Genomic DNA, 14,282 nt, shown 5'->3' with positions numbered 1-14,282 from the left:
ACCTTTTCGGTCCAGATTGTCCTTGATTTCCCACACCGGGACTGTACAACGTGGTTACATCAGCATGGACTTTAGCCTGTCTTCTCCTGGCATCTGGCGGATCCTTTGGGTTCTTTCCATCTGTCCTTCTACTCCCCCACTCGGGTGGATGCGGGACAACGTTGTTCGAAGGGCCGACGGGACTAGTTTTGTCGACCCTTCTGCCCGTGTTACTGGTCTGCGCCTGATCACATTGGGTTTTCGCCCGCTTGCCAGGCGACTCCAGCGGGTTCGCTACTGTCCACTCCTGGCTGTGTTTCGCCAGGATCTGTCGTAAGACTTAGGTTTTTTTGTCTGGGGTTCTGTGGGAAGCTGTGCGTTCCCCACACTGAATTTCTCTCCCCATGGTTCTGTCTTTTACTTGAGGTGTCAAAGTGTCAGCGCTGTTCTTCCTCTTCCAGCGTTCTCGGCCCTCTGGGCCTGCCAAGACCTTCTTCCTCGGAGTGGCTCTTTGGTTCCTCTGTACTGTCCTTCGGTACCGCCCTGGGGACTATATACTGAGTTCTCGGCGCTCCAATCTTGTCCTTGGAGCCGTTGCAGCAGTTCTCTCTTCCCCTTCTGTCCTGTACGGTTGTGTTCCGTATCAGTCGTGTCTCTGACGGGTGCCGGAATGGCCCTTTTTTTGTTACGAGCCTTCTGTCTTTTCCAGGACAGGGCTGTTCTACATCCCGTTTCTTCCTTCCTTCCTTCTGAAGGTGGTGTTTGCCTTTCGCTTCAACTCCTCACCTATTTGGACGTTGTTTGGGCCTTGCCGTTTTTACTTGGAGATCTCCGACTCTTGTAGATGTTCGGCCTCTCGGGTTTCCAGGAGGTCTGTGCATAGGGTTGACGGACTCCAGGGTGGTTTTCCTCCGCTTGATCAGTTTGGCTATTGCTGAGGTTACCGCACCAAGGGCAGGATTCTGTCTTTGGTGTCACCGTTCATTTCACCAGAGCGGTCGGTGCCTCCTGGGCCGGAGGCATTGGGCTTCGGCCATGCATTTGGGCGAGGTGGCCACAGGTCTACCTTACACGCCTTACCGAGTTCTACAGGGTGCATACTCTGACTTTGGCAGATGCTGCCTTGCCCCGCCTGGGTTTGCAGGCGGCGGTTCATTGATGCCTTTCGGGTGCTTCACCTTGGTGCTGTGGTCCCTCCCCCTTTTGGACTGCTTTTCAACGTCCCAAGGTCTTCTGTGTCCCCCAAGGAAACTGGGCGAGAAAACGAGATTTTTGTATAACTTACCAGTAAAATCTCTTTCTCGCTCTTTCCTTGGGGGACACAGCACCCACCCATTCATTGTTTTTTCTCTGTACGGTTTCCGAGTTTTTGTTACCCGTTGGGTAGTTGGCTTGTTGGTTCCTTGTTGGACTTTGCCTTTTCTCACTGCTTGGACACGCAACTGGCAGTCTCTCTCTCCAGGCTGAGGGTATAGCTGTGGAGGAGGGGCTTAACAGTCTTCACTTAGTGTCACGCCTCCTATGGAGATGAGCTATACCCAAGGTCTTCTGTGTCCCCCAAGGAAAGAACGAGAAAGAGATTTTACTGGTAAGTTATACAAAAATCTCGTTTTTTGGTGTTTTTCCATGGAAAATGCAATTTTTACAATGCAGTGATTTTAACTCCGAGATCCTTTTTTTTTATATATATATATATATATATATATATATATATATATAAATAAAAAACTTTTTATAAACAATTTACTAGTCCCACAAGGGGACTTACAGGACTAACAGGAGATGTTTTGATCACTTCTATAATGCACTGTACTGCTTATCCATTACATTGTATTGTACTGTCAGTGCTATACTGACAGGCACCATCAGGGTGGGTTCACCAGAAAGGCGCAGCCTGATGGGCATACGCTGCAGGCAGGCCTGGGGCCTGACTCCATGATGGGAGACAGTGGGAGCTCCTTCCTTCTAAACCAGATCAGAGCAGCTGTAAGAACTGAGCCCCTGCTTTCTTATGCACAGCCTAGCCTAAGGCCCCTTAGTGACCACTGTAAAAAGGCTTATGGGTGGTCACTAAGTGGTTAAAGGGCATCGGCCTGTTTTTTGTTTTGGGTGTTTTATGAAAAAGCAACATTTTTTTCTCCAAAGACTAAACTTTGCTTAAACTGGATAAATAAACTAGCAATCATTTTGGATGATGATTTTTCACTGTTTGCATATGCCTAAATTGTTGATCCTTCCTTTTTGCTATTATTTATCGCTCTGTGCATTTTAGAAAGAAGATGGTGACTGTGAAGAAGTCCAGCAGTTAATGAAGCTTGTCACAAGTCTGCAGGAGCTAGTGGATCTGTCCAGGAAATACAACTGCAGAATTGCACTTTCTGAATATGAAAAGGTATTGATATTTATGGTCTCAGATTTCTTACTTCTTAATAAATAGTCTGTGAAACAACTACCCTGTGTAAATTACAGGAAACTACAACTACAATTGTGTTCCGTATGTTGGATAAAGTCTTGGCGCCTGAACTTATTCCAAGCACATTAGAAAAGGTTATTAGACCTTACATGCACCAGCATAACCTCCAGGAAGAAGAACTTTTGCTGCAGTACATTAAGGTAAATCCAAGAAAATACCAAAATGTCATAAATCACTAATATAATATATATATATATATATATATATATATATATATTTTATCTTTTGTTTTCCTATATTCACAAGGATTTGCTGGAGCAATGCAGTGCTCGGTCTGCGTCATTGTTTGAAACTGCTTGGGAGGCCAAAGCAATGGCTGTTATTGGATGCATGTCTGATACAGATGTAAGTAAACTCATTCAAGGGGAAGTGCTGATAATTTCATAGGAAGACTACTGAACTCAGCCCTGCAATAAAACTGAAGCTGACATATTTAAATTGATCTATTTTAGAACACCAGGATTATCCTTATTAAACCAGCATTTTGCATCGTAGGGTTGATCCTACTGATTAAATGGATACCTGTCTTGAGAAAATCAGTTGCATAGAAGTAATACTGTTGTGCTCTGAGAGGTGTGTGGCCAGCACTGGAAAGCTGAGATATACTAAGGGGCTGTGCACTGAAGTCCTCATTTGTACAGGGTGACGCACAAAAAAAATAGCCCACCTCCAGCGATATTATGACATGATGAACGAGCAAGTGGGTAGTTTTTTTTGTTTGTTTGTTTTTAATTATACACAAGTCACAAAAGATAGTAAAAATGTTCAACGTTTACGTCTATGCATCTTTGGGCACGTTGGATTATGTTGGCTGGTACGGCTTGCGATGCTGCTGATAGTGTTTTGTGATCTGTTCCATTTAGTGTTTTGTGATGTATTACATTTCCCCACAGATAAAAATCACAGGGGGACAAGTCTGGGTAATGTGGTTGCTCACAGTTAGCTCCTCAAACAGTTCATGAACCCGTGCCAGTGAGTTCCGTGAGAAGCGGCATGTTGCCCCATCTTGTTGGAAAAAGCAGGACATTTTTTCTTCTGCAACATCGCTGTTGAAGAGCTGCAAGAAGTACCAGCCAACATAATCTGACCTGCCCAAAGATGAATAGATGTGAACTTTCAGCATCTTTTGTGACTTGTGGGTAATTAAAAAAAAAATAATAATATATAAAAATCCACTTGCTCGTTCATCTTGTCATACTCTCGCTGGAGGTAGGCTATTTTTTCGTGGGCCACCCTGTGTAAAGAGTTAGAGGGGCATTTATCATTGGAAGTACATGTTGTTTTGGAGGCAATTTGTCACAAATTTTGGTGTATGTAGTTTTCTGCGAAAAATCCTGTATCTTTTGTCTGTGTTTGCCCCAGTTAGGCAGTTTTCTAAATAGTCTAAGGGTACTTTGACACTTAGGTTTTTCTTTTCCTGCACTGAGTTCCATCCTAGGGGCTCTATACCGGAAAAGAACTGATCAGTTTTATCCCCATGCATTCTGAATGGAGAGTAATCCGTTCAGGATGTCTTCAGTTCAGTCTTTTTGACTGATCAGGCAAAAGATAATACCGCAGCATGCTACGGTTTTATCTCCGGTCAAAAAAAACGGAAGACTTGCCTGAATGCCGGATCCGGCATTAATTGACATTGACATGTATTAGTGCCTGATCCGGCATTAAGAAATACCTGAAGGACGGATCCGTCCTTCCGGTCTGTGCATGAGCCGACCGGGAAAACTGTGAAAGAAAATACAAGACAGATTTGTCTATCCGCATGACAAGCGGAGAGACAGATCCGTTCTTGCAATGCATTTGTGAGACTGATCCGGATCCGTGTCCCAAATTCTTTCAGTCACATCCAGATCGGCGGATCCGGCGCGCAGTTCCGACGACTAACTGCTTGCCGGATCACACTGCCGCAAGTGTGAAAGTACCCTTAGGGTCCATTTACACGTCCGTTGTTTCTTTCCTGATCTGTTCCGTTTTTTTGTGGAACAGATCTGGACCAGATCTGTACCCATTCGTTTTCAATGGGTCCTGAAAAAAATCGGACAGCAGCTTCCGTTGTTCCGTTCCGCATGTCCGAAAAAATATAAAACTTGTCCTATTCTTTTCCGCAAAAATCAGATCCTGGTACAATACAAAGTCAATGGATCTGCAAAAAACAGAAGACATTCGTATGTAATTACGTATGTCATCCGTTTTATGCAGATTCCGTTCCTGGAAATTAAATCCTGAGGTAACACATACACATAACTAGACTTTTATTTTTCAATTTTTTTCACAGAAATCCAAACAACTTTATTTGCTTATTGAAATTTATACATGTTTCCGTTTTTTGCGGATCCGCAAAAAACGGATGACATACGGATCACATACTGAAACATTTTCAGGAACAACGGATCCGCAAAAAACAGACTGAAATTCGGGATATAGAAAAATACTGACGTGTGAATGTAGCCTTAATGTAAGTTCAAGAACTGGAATTACACCTGTATTATGGCGCATTTACTATGTGTGACTTTTGCAAAAGTCACAAAAAAGCTGCATCTGCATGCCAGGCAATCTCCTGGTGTACTTTTACAGATGTTGAAGTTGTTTTAATTAAAGCATTTAAGATGCATTCTGGTGCTCCAAATCAAGGTACCCCAAGGGGTTAATATCCACGCGTGGTAGAGACAGACACTGACATACAGGTGGGTCAAAAACTATTACTCTGTTTATTACAATGAGTAAAGCAGTTTTTACATCTTCAGAGGGGGGTATCCCCCTCTGACGCTCATGCCATTATTTCATTGGCCAAGAAGGAAAAAGAGATGAGAAGAAAAGAGATAACACTTGGAGTCTGCGCATTGTGCACTATCTTACAAACTTTGGTATGTGAACTAATGTAAACATCTGTGCATCGGCGCCATCGTATAATGGCGTCTTACTAACATTAATACTGCTTACGTCATATATGACACTTCAAGGATGTGCTTTTTTATAGGCACTGAATATACAGCCAGGTCCATAAATATTGGGACATCGACACAATTCTAACATTTTTGGCTCTATACACCACCACAATGGATTTGAAATGAAACGAACAATATGTGCTTTAACTGCAGACTGTCAGCTTTAATTTGAGGGTATTTACATCCAAATCAGGTGAATGGTGTAGGAATTACAACAGTTTGCATATGTGCCTCCCACTTGTTAACGGACCAAAAGTAATGGGACAAAATAATAATCATAACTCAAACTTTCACTTTTTAATACTTGGTTGCAAATCCTTTGCATTGAATTACAGCCTGAAGTCTGGAACGCATAGACATCACCAGACGCTGGGTTTCATCCCTGGTGATGCTCTGCCAGGCCTCTACTACAACTGTCTTCAGTTCCTGCTTGTTCTTGGGGTATTTTCCCTTTAGTTTTGTCTTCAGCAAGTGAAATGCATGCTCAATCGGATTCAGGTCAGGTGATTGACTTGGCCATTGCATAACATTCCACTTCTTTCCCTTAAAAAACTCTTTGGTTGCTTTTGCAGTATGCTTTGGGTCATTGTCCATCTGCACTGTGAAGCGCCGTCCAATGAGCTCTGAAGCATTTGTCTAAATATGAGAAGATAATATTGCCCAAAACACTTCAGAATTCATCCTGCTGCTTTTGTCAGCAGTCACATCATCAATAAATACAAGAGAACCAGTTCAACTGGCAGCCATACATGCCCACGCCACAACACTACCACCACCATGCTTCACTGATGAGGTGGTATGCTGAGGATCATGAGCAATTCCTTTCCTTCTCCATACTCTTCTCTTCCCATCACTCTGTTACAAGTTGATCTTGGTCTCATCTGTCCATAGGATGTTGTTCCAGAACTGTGAAGGCTTTTTTAGATGTCGTTTGGCAAACTCTAATCTGGCCTTCCTGTTTTTGAGGCTCACCAATGGTTTACATCTTGTGATGAACCCTCTGTATTCACTCTGGTGAAGTCTTCTCTTGATTTTTGACTGACACACACATACACCTACCTCCTGGAGAGTGTTCTTGATCTGGCCAACTGTTGTGAAGGGTGTTTTCTTCACCAGGGAAAGAATTCTTCGGTCATCCACCACAGTTGTTTTCCGTGGTCTTCTGGGTCTATTGGTGTTGCTGAGCTCACCGGTGCGTTCCTTCTTTTTGAGAATGTTCCAAACAGTTGTTTTGGCCATGCCTAATGTTTTTGCCATCTCTCTGAAGGGTTTGGTTTGTTTTTTTAGCCTAATGATGGCTTGCTTCACTGATAGTGACAGCTCTTTGGATCTCATCTTGAGAGTTGACAGCAACAGGTTCCAAATGCAAATAGCACACTTGAAATGAACTCTGGACCTTTTATCTGCTCATTGTAATTGGGATAATGAGGGAATAACACACAACTGGCCATGGAACAGCTGGGAAACAAATTGTTCCATTACTTTTGGTCCCATAACAAGTGGGAGGCACATGCAAACTGTTGTAATTCCTACACCGTTCACCTGATTTGGATATAAATACCCTCAAATTAAAGCTGACAGTCTGCAGTTAAGGCCTCATGCACATCCGTGTGCTGTCCGCATCCGTTGCTCCGTTCCACAGCCCCGCTAAAAAAATATTACCTGTCCTATTCTTGTCCACACTTTGCGGACAAGAATAGGCATTTATTTTGACAGCCGTCCATTCCTTTCCGCAAATTGCGGAAGGCACACTGGCGGCTTCTGTTTTTTGCGGATCCAGCGGTTTGCGAACCGCAAAAAACAGAACAGTCGTGTGCATGAGTCCTAAAGCACATCTTGTTCGTTTCATTTTAAATCCATTGTGGTCGTGTATAGAGCCAAAAAACTTTGAATTGTGACTGTCCCAATATTTATGGACCTGACTGTATATGTGAATCTTCTAGCTAAGTAATTGGCTCAAGCATTCTTCTACAGCCTATACATCATTCTTCATACAGTTTGTGTGAGACTAGAGAATGAGTTCGGCCCACAGCTGCTTGCCCCCCCCCCTCTCCACTGCTGAGATACAGGCAGCCTGAGCAAAGGGGGAGGCGCTTGAGATAAGGTACAAGCAGCTTAAAGCAACTACTAAAAAAAAATCATACAGTTACACAGTCTTAGAGATGCAAAATATAGAATAATATTCACACCTCTCAATCACAGACATAGGTGTACACCACGTTCCTCTTTCATCAAGTATATTATTGTGCACCATTTCATACATTTGGCACAACCTGACAAAGCAAAAACACACTGAAAAATGAATCAAAAACCACTGCAAATGATAAAATTATTACTATATATATATTTTTTTTTTCTAAAGAAAGCCCCAGCTGAATTTTACAAGACATGTATTCTTTTAATCGGCTGGATCAGCCCTAGCAGGAAGTAAACTTGGTTTAATAGGATCAGTCCTGCAGACTGGTGCACTTTAAGTAAACACAACCTTTTTGCTATCCTTATTTCTGAAGATGTGTCCTCATTTGCTAAATTGTTTGTACAGGTATGAGGACGTTTTAAATCATGCTTTAATGTCTTGTGTTATGGACACTGTTTTATAAATTGACTGTCTTAATGATAGTGCAGGATTGTAAGAAAAATACCTTATTTTTTTATTCTAAAATTGTTTATGCATATTCCATAATTTCCAGTCTTTTTTCTGTGCAGTTAATATTTGATGCAGTACTTCAAATTATGTATGGTGCTGTGGTGCCTTGGAGTGATGCAGTTGAGCAGCTAGTAAAGCAACATCTGGAGATGGATCATCCTAAGTAAGAAAATAACTATATTCACTGTTATTCTACTAAGTAAAGTAAAGGAAACCTGACCAGTCCAGCTTCATGTGGCCCTGATAAACAGTGCATTTGAAAATCTTTAGACCCTTTTTCACATTTTGTTATGTTGCTAAAATACAAAAAAGAAATTTCCCATTGGGCTGAGTTTACATTGGTAAGTGCCTTGTATGAATTTTCTGTACATTATAAATGTAATTTGTTGATGTGAGACAACCCCTTTAACCCTCGGTCTAGTCTGAGGTCCAGAGCGCTGTGTATTCTCTTTTTTCTTGCACTATTCAGCTTTCTCTCAACCCTGACCAGTTTCCCTTTCCCAGCTGCTGAAAGACACCCATACAGCATAAGGGTACATTCACACGACCGTATTATTTTTTCCGCATCCGTTCCGCATTTTGCGGAATAGAAGCGGACCCATTCATTCCTATGGATTAATAAAATGTGCCGACAACATTCAGTATGTTGTCCGCATCCGTGTGTCCGCATTTCTATTCCGCAAACATGAAGCATGTCCTACTATTGGCCGTACAGATCGCTCTGCAGCATCATTCAAGTCAATGGATCCACAAATTGCAGATGACATATGGAATGGTTTCCGTATGTCATCCGTTTTTTGCGGATCCGTATCAGGTTTCGTATTTTTGAAGGCCTTAATTCTTTTTATTTATTTTTCCTTCAGTTTTTTGTGAAACGCAAATCGGAAAGGATTATACACGGTCGTGTGAATGTACCCTAATGCTGCCAGCACCCTGCTTCACTGTAGGGATGTTAATGGGGCAGGTGATGAGAGCAGTGCCTGGTTTCCTCCAAAAATGAAGCTAATAGAATTGGGGCCATAAAGTGACTGTAAATCTTGGTGTCATTAGATCAGATAATTTTGTTTCTCACCGCCTGAGAGTCCTTAGATGCTTTTTTGTAAACTCCAGGTGGGTTTTCATGTGTCTTTTATTGAGGAGAGGCTTCCTTAGCCACTATGCCATAAAGCCCAGATTGGTAGAATGCTGCAGTGATAGTTGACCTTCTGGAAGTTTCTACCATCTGTGCACAGAATCTTTGGAGCTCAACCAGAGTGACCATTGGGTTCTTTGTCACCACGTTGTGTTTCCGTTTTTCCTTTCTGTTTTTCTGTATGCCATGTACAGTATACAGTAATTCCTTTGAAAAAATTGGGCTGGTCATAACATTTTCAATAGATAGTTCAGCAAAAATGGAACTGATACGGAAAACATACAGATGCATTTCCTTATGTGTTCAGTTTTTTTTTGCGGACCCATTTACCACGGAGCCACGGAACGTGATTTTCGGGCCATAATAGGACATGTTCTATCTTTCAACGGAATGGAAATACGGAACGCATTCCGTTTTTAATGCTGAACCATTGAAATGAATGGTTCCGTATACAGACCGTATACGGAACACAATTAAACGTCCCGTACACTCGAAAAAAAACAAAAAACGATCGTGTGAACTAGGCCTAATGCCGATTGCAGTAATTAAAGCCTTTAGGTGCCATGATCAAGTGAGATCACGGCATCTAAAGAAGGGAAAACCGGCATCCTCCAGTGATTGCCAGTAATTGATTTTCTCGTACATACCATTGGGGGACACAGACCATGGGTATAGCTTAGAGGTATCACTAGGAGGGACACTATGCAAATACAAAAGAGAGCTCCTCCTCCTCGGGCTATACCCCCAGGCTCCACCAGGAGGAAGTCAGTCTTTGCTTAGTGTCCGGTGAAGGAGGATGACACTTGTGTTAATTCTACTCCGGTTTGTTATTTTCTTTCTAGAGGGGGACACAGGTCAGCATAGCGCTTTCCTGGTCCCCCGTGTAGTGCCCGCCGCCGTCTTTGGACACTGCCTGGCTGCCTCTTTTTTTCCCCCCAAGAAGACAAGTGGATCCGGGCCCGACCTGTTAGCTCCGGAATCCCACCAGCTCCTTGGTCACCTGCTGCTGCCCTTCATCCAGAGCACTGTACTCCGGTGAGTCAGACGTCTGAAGAGGTGATCCCTGCTGGTACGGAACCGATGGAGAAGACTGCAGGAGCAGATAAGTATGGCTGCAACCCCCTCTGCTCCCCCTTTCTCCTTGCCTGATACCTATGGGCCGCCTGGGTGAGCTGGGGAATGGGTGTTTTTCTGTCAGAGGGTACGGGGGGCATCTGGAGGCACTATACTGATCTCGCCCATGGAGGCTTTTCTATGGGGCACGGCTTTTCAATGCGGCGCCGGTGCGGCTCCGCTCCTACCACCTTCCAACAGCACCCGCCGACGGCGGGCCTCCCCGCTTTATTCGGGGGCCTCTGACTCCCTTAATTAACCCCCGCTACGCTGCGTTCGGCGCCGGGGGACATTTTTTCATAAAGCGCGCGCGCGCTCCTTTTGCGCTTCTAGAATGCGTCGTGGGGGTGGAGCCTCAGCGCTTTGCTCCGGCGTCTCCTGCGCTTGCTGAGAAGTTCCTCAAATGCGTGGCGGCTCCCCTGCTCCTCTCCGGTCTGTGCTGTTGCATGTGTGGTAGGACTCTTTTAGCCTTTTTAGTTGTGGTTGCCATCATGCCTAAGCCTGGGGCCCCCCTTAAGTCTGCCAAGACCTCTTCTCGGACCACAATTGGGTCCTGTAAGGAGTGTCTTCTGCCACTTTCGGTCACTGGTATCTGTGCCTCCTGCCCTGCCCCTGGACAGGATCATCCTTCACCTCGTTCTCTCCAACCCAGTCCCCCTCCCAATCCCTGCGGAGCCTGCGGTTCCCGCTTGGGCATCTGCCATGTCCAGTGCGGCCGCTGATTTGGCCTTAGTCGCCAAGGCAACCACTCCATCTCCTCTAAGGGGTTCCCGCAGAGGACGCTTGACCGCTAAGCGGCAGCATCCCTCCTCGGATTTCTCCACCGCCCCTCGCCTAGAGGCGCGTTTGGAAGACTCCCCCCCCCCCCCCCCCCCCCCAAGCGCAAGTCTGAAGGGGAATTGTCCGGCTCGGTCCACCTGTCATGGTGGCTGACTTAGTGGCGGCTGTCCGTGACACCTTTTAATCTCCAAGGGGATTCTCCTCCTTCCACTAGTTGGGAGTTCGCCCTTTTCCTGCCCAAGAAGCCGGAGGCTGTCGTGTTTTCTGTCCATGAGGAATTTTCCGCGGTCATATCCAGGGCCTGGGACCGTCCTAATCAAATGTTCTCTGCCACCAAACGCATGGATACGCTTTATCCTTTTCTGGCTGATCGTGTGGAGAAGTGGTCTTCTCCCCCTAAGGTGGATCCCCCGGTGGCCAGGTTAGTCAAAAGCACGGCCCTCCCTGTCTTAGAAGGCTCCTCTCTGCAGGACGCTGTGGACAGGCACCTGGATTCTCTTTCCAAATCCATTTTCTCACTGGCAGGCACGTCCCTGCGGCCCGCTTTTGCCTCGGCATGGTTGGCCAGAGCCCTCTCGGTGTGGTTGCAGCGCCACCACCAAGACCTGGCGGAACAAGATTTGTCTGCTGACACTCTGGATTTGATTCTACAAATGTCTCGGGCTTCCAAGTTTCTTTGCGAGGCTTTCATGGACATTGGTTCCCTCTTTGCCCGCATTTCAGCCCTCTCGATTATTCAGCGCAGAGAGGTCTGGTTGAAGGTGTGGGATGCCGACGCTTCTTCCAAGCGTTCCCTTGCTAACCTCCCCTTTGAGGGTTCCATACTTTTTGGGGCTCAGCTGGATGAGTTCATCTCTGCCGCTACTGGGGGCAAGAGCACTCATCTTCCCCAACCCAGGTCCAAGCTCCCCTTTCGGACCAAGTCTTCCGGTTCCCGGTACCAGTCCTTTCGCCGCTGTACTCTACTAGCAGGACATCGTCTGTCTCCTCCGCTGGGGGGTTTCAGGACTCCCGCAAGAAGCCCTCCTTCAAGCCCCAGCCTTCCTGGCGCCCGAGGGCACAGTCTGCCCGCCCTGCTGCTCCCAAGCAGTCTCCCGCATGAAGGGACGCCCCCACCCCTCATGGTGGGGGGCAGCCTGCTCTCTTATCAGCAGGTTTGGAGGGGCTCATGTTTAGGACGCCTGGGCTCTAGAAATTGTAACGTCTGGTTACAAGATAGAATTCGCGTCCAGTCCGCCGGAACGTTTTTTCCCTTCTCGCGTTCCGGGGGATCCGGCCCGAGCCTCGGACCTCTTGATGGCCGTTTCTTCCCTTCTGGACCGGGGTCTTATTACCCCAGTTCCCCAGAGGAACAGGACACAGGTTTCTATTCAAACCTGTTTGTGGTCCCAAAGAAGGAGGGGTCGGTTCGTCCGATCCTAGACCTGAAGCTCCTAAACAAGTTTCTCCGGTTGTGGAGGTTTCGAATGGAGTCCCTTCGCTCCGTTATTGTTTCTCTTCTTCCAGGGGAGTTCCTCGTGTCCGTAGACATCCAGGACGCCTATCTGCATCCTATCGCAGAATCTCACCAACGATTCCTGCGCTTCGCCATGGGTGGCCGGCACTATCAGTTTGTCGCCCTTACTTTCGGGTTAGCGACCGCCCCTCGGGTGTTTACCAAGATCCTAGCGCCGCTTATGGCGCTACTTCGTACCGGGGCATTCCTTTGCTGCCCTACCTGGACGACATCCTGATAAAGGCCCCCTCGCTTCCGCTGGCCGAGGACAGCGTCCGGATCACTGTTCAGACTCTGGAACAGTTCGGCTGGCTGATCAACTTCCCAAAATCCTCTCTCCTCCCTTCCTAGAAGCTCTCCTTCCTGCGGATGGTCTAGGATACTTCGGCCGCCAAAGTGTTTCCTCCAGTCCTCCCAGATACAGGGCGCGGTGTCGCACCTGCTGCGCTCCCGGCGTCTCTCCATCCGGGAGTGCATGCGTGTCCTGGGTCTTATGGTAGCCTCTTTTGAGGCCGTACCATATGCCCAGTTTCACTCTCGTTCGCTTCAACGGGAGATCCTTTCCCTCTGGGACAAGACCTCTCGCGGTCTGGACGCTCGCATCCGCCTGTCAGCGGGTTCGGGCAGCTCTCCCTTGGTGGCTGTCCCCTATGAACCTGACGTCGGGAAGATCTTTCCTACCGTTCTCCTGGACGATCGTCACCACCGATGCCAGCCTTCTAGGATGGGGCGGCGTTCTCCAGTCCCGCACGGTTCAGGGGGTTTGGTCGGCAGCGAAATCTCGCATGCCGATCAACATCCTGGAGCTGAGAGCGATTTTCCACTCCCTCTCCCATTGGACTCCTCTCCTTGCCAGCCGCCCGTGAGGATTCAGTCGGACAATGCCACAGCTGTGGCTTACATCAACCATCAAGGCGGGACACGCAGCCGGGAGGTGATGCGGGAGGTGAGGAGAATTCTGCTGTGGGTGGAGTCTCGCGTTCCGGTGTTGTCAGCGGTATACATTCCAGGAGTCGACAATTGGACAGCGGACTTTCTAAGCCGCAACAAGGTGGATCCAGGTGAGTGGTCTCTGCATCCGGATGTATTCGAAGACGTCTGCCTCCGGTGGGGCCGTCCGGATGTGGACTTGATGGTGTTCAGGCTCAACAACAAGCTCCCAGTGTTCCTGGCTCGGGATCCGAAGGCGTACTGTGTGGACGCGCTGGTGTCTCCGTGGCAGGAATTCAGCCGCCTCTATGTCTTCCCTCCACTTAACTCTGCTGCCGAAGGTTCTATGCAAGATCGAGGCAGAAGGGATTCCGACCGTTCTCATCACCCCGGATTGGCCTCGCCGCGCATGGTTCTCGGACGTCGCTCAGATGCTGGCGGACGCCCCATGGCCTCTTCCCGACAGAGAAGATCTACTGTCTCAGGGCCCGCTCTTCCACCAGAATTTACGGTCGCTTCGTTTAACGGCGTGGCTGTTGAAACCGCCATCCTGAAGAAGAGGGGGTTCTCGGATTCTGTAGTTAGAACCATGATCAGAACGAGGAAGCCGGCTTCCTCCCGGATTTACTATCGTACCTGGAAGGCATTCCTTGCCTATTGTGAGAACTCTGATTTTCCTCCCCTTCGTTTTTCCTTCCCGATGGTGCTCTCGTTTCTTCAGTCCGGCCTCGAGATGGGACTGTCGCTCAGCTCCCTGAAGGGTCAAGTTTTGGCTCTGGCTGTCTTTTTTC

The 14,282-nt window shown here is 47.0% G+C and overlaps 1 protein-coding gene across 1 annotated transcript in view; it reads left to right on the top strand.

Moving 5' to 3' along the window:
• KNTC1 (kinetochore associated 1) overlaps positions 1-14,282 on the top strand; it is a 238,374-nt gene that overhangs the window by 130,410 nt on the left and 93,682 nt on the right. Inside the window, exons 25-28 of the mRNA XM_044275719.1 lie at positions 2,252-2,371; positions 2,449-2,592; positions 2,699-2,797; positions 8,101-8,204. Of these exons, the coding sequence (XP_044131654.1) occupies positions 2,252-2,371; positions 2,449-2,592; positions 2,699-2,797; positions 8,101-8,204 (467 nt within the window). The remainder of the gene's footprint in view (positions 1-2,251; positions 2,372-2,448; positions 2,593-2,698; positions 2,798-8,100; positions 8,205-14,282) is intronic.

The sequence above is a fragment of the Bufo gargarizans genome, chromosome 1 (genome assembly GCF_014858855.1).
Source record: "Bufo gargarizans isolate SCDJY-AF-19 chromosome 1, ASM1485885v1, whole genome shotgun sequence".
Lineage (NCBI taxonomy): Eukaryota > Metazoa > Chordata > Amphibia > Anura > Bufonidae > Bufo > Bufo gargarizans.
This window is presented reverse-complemented; position numbering and strand designations above follow the sequence as displayed.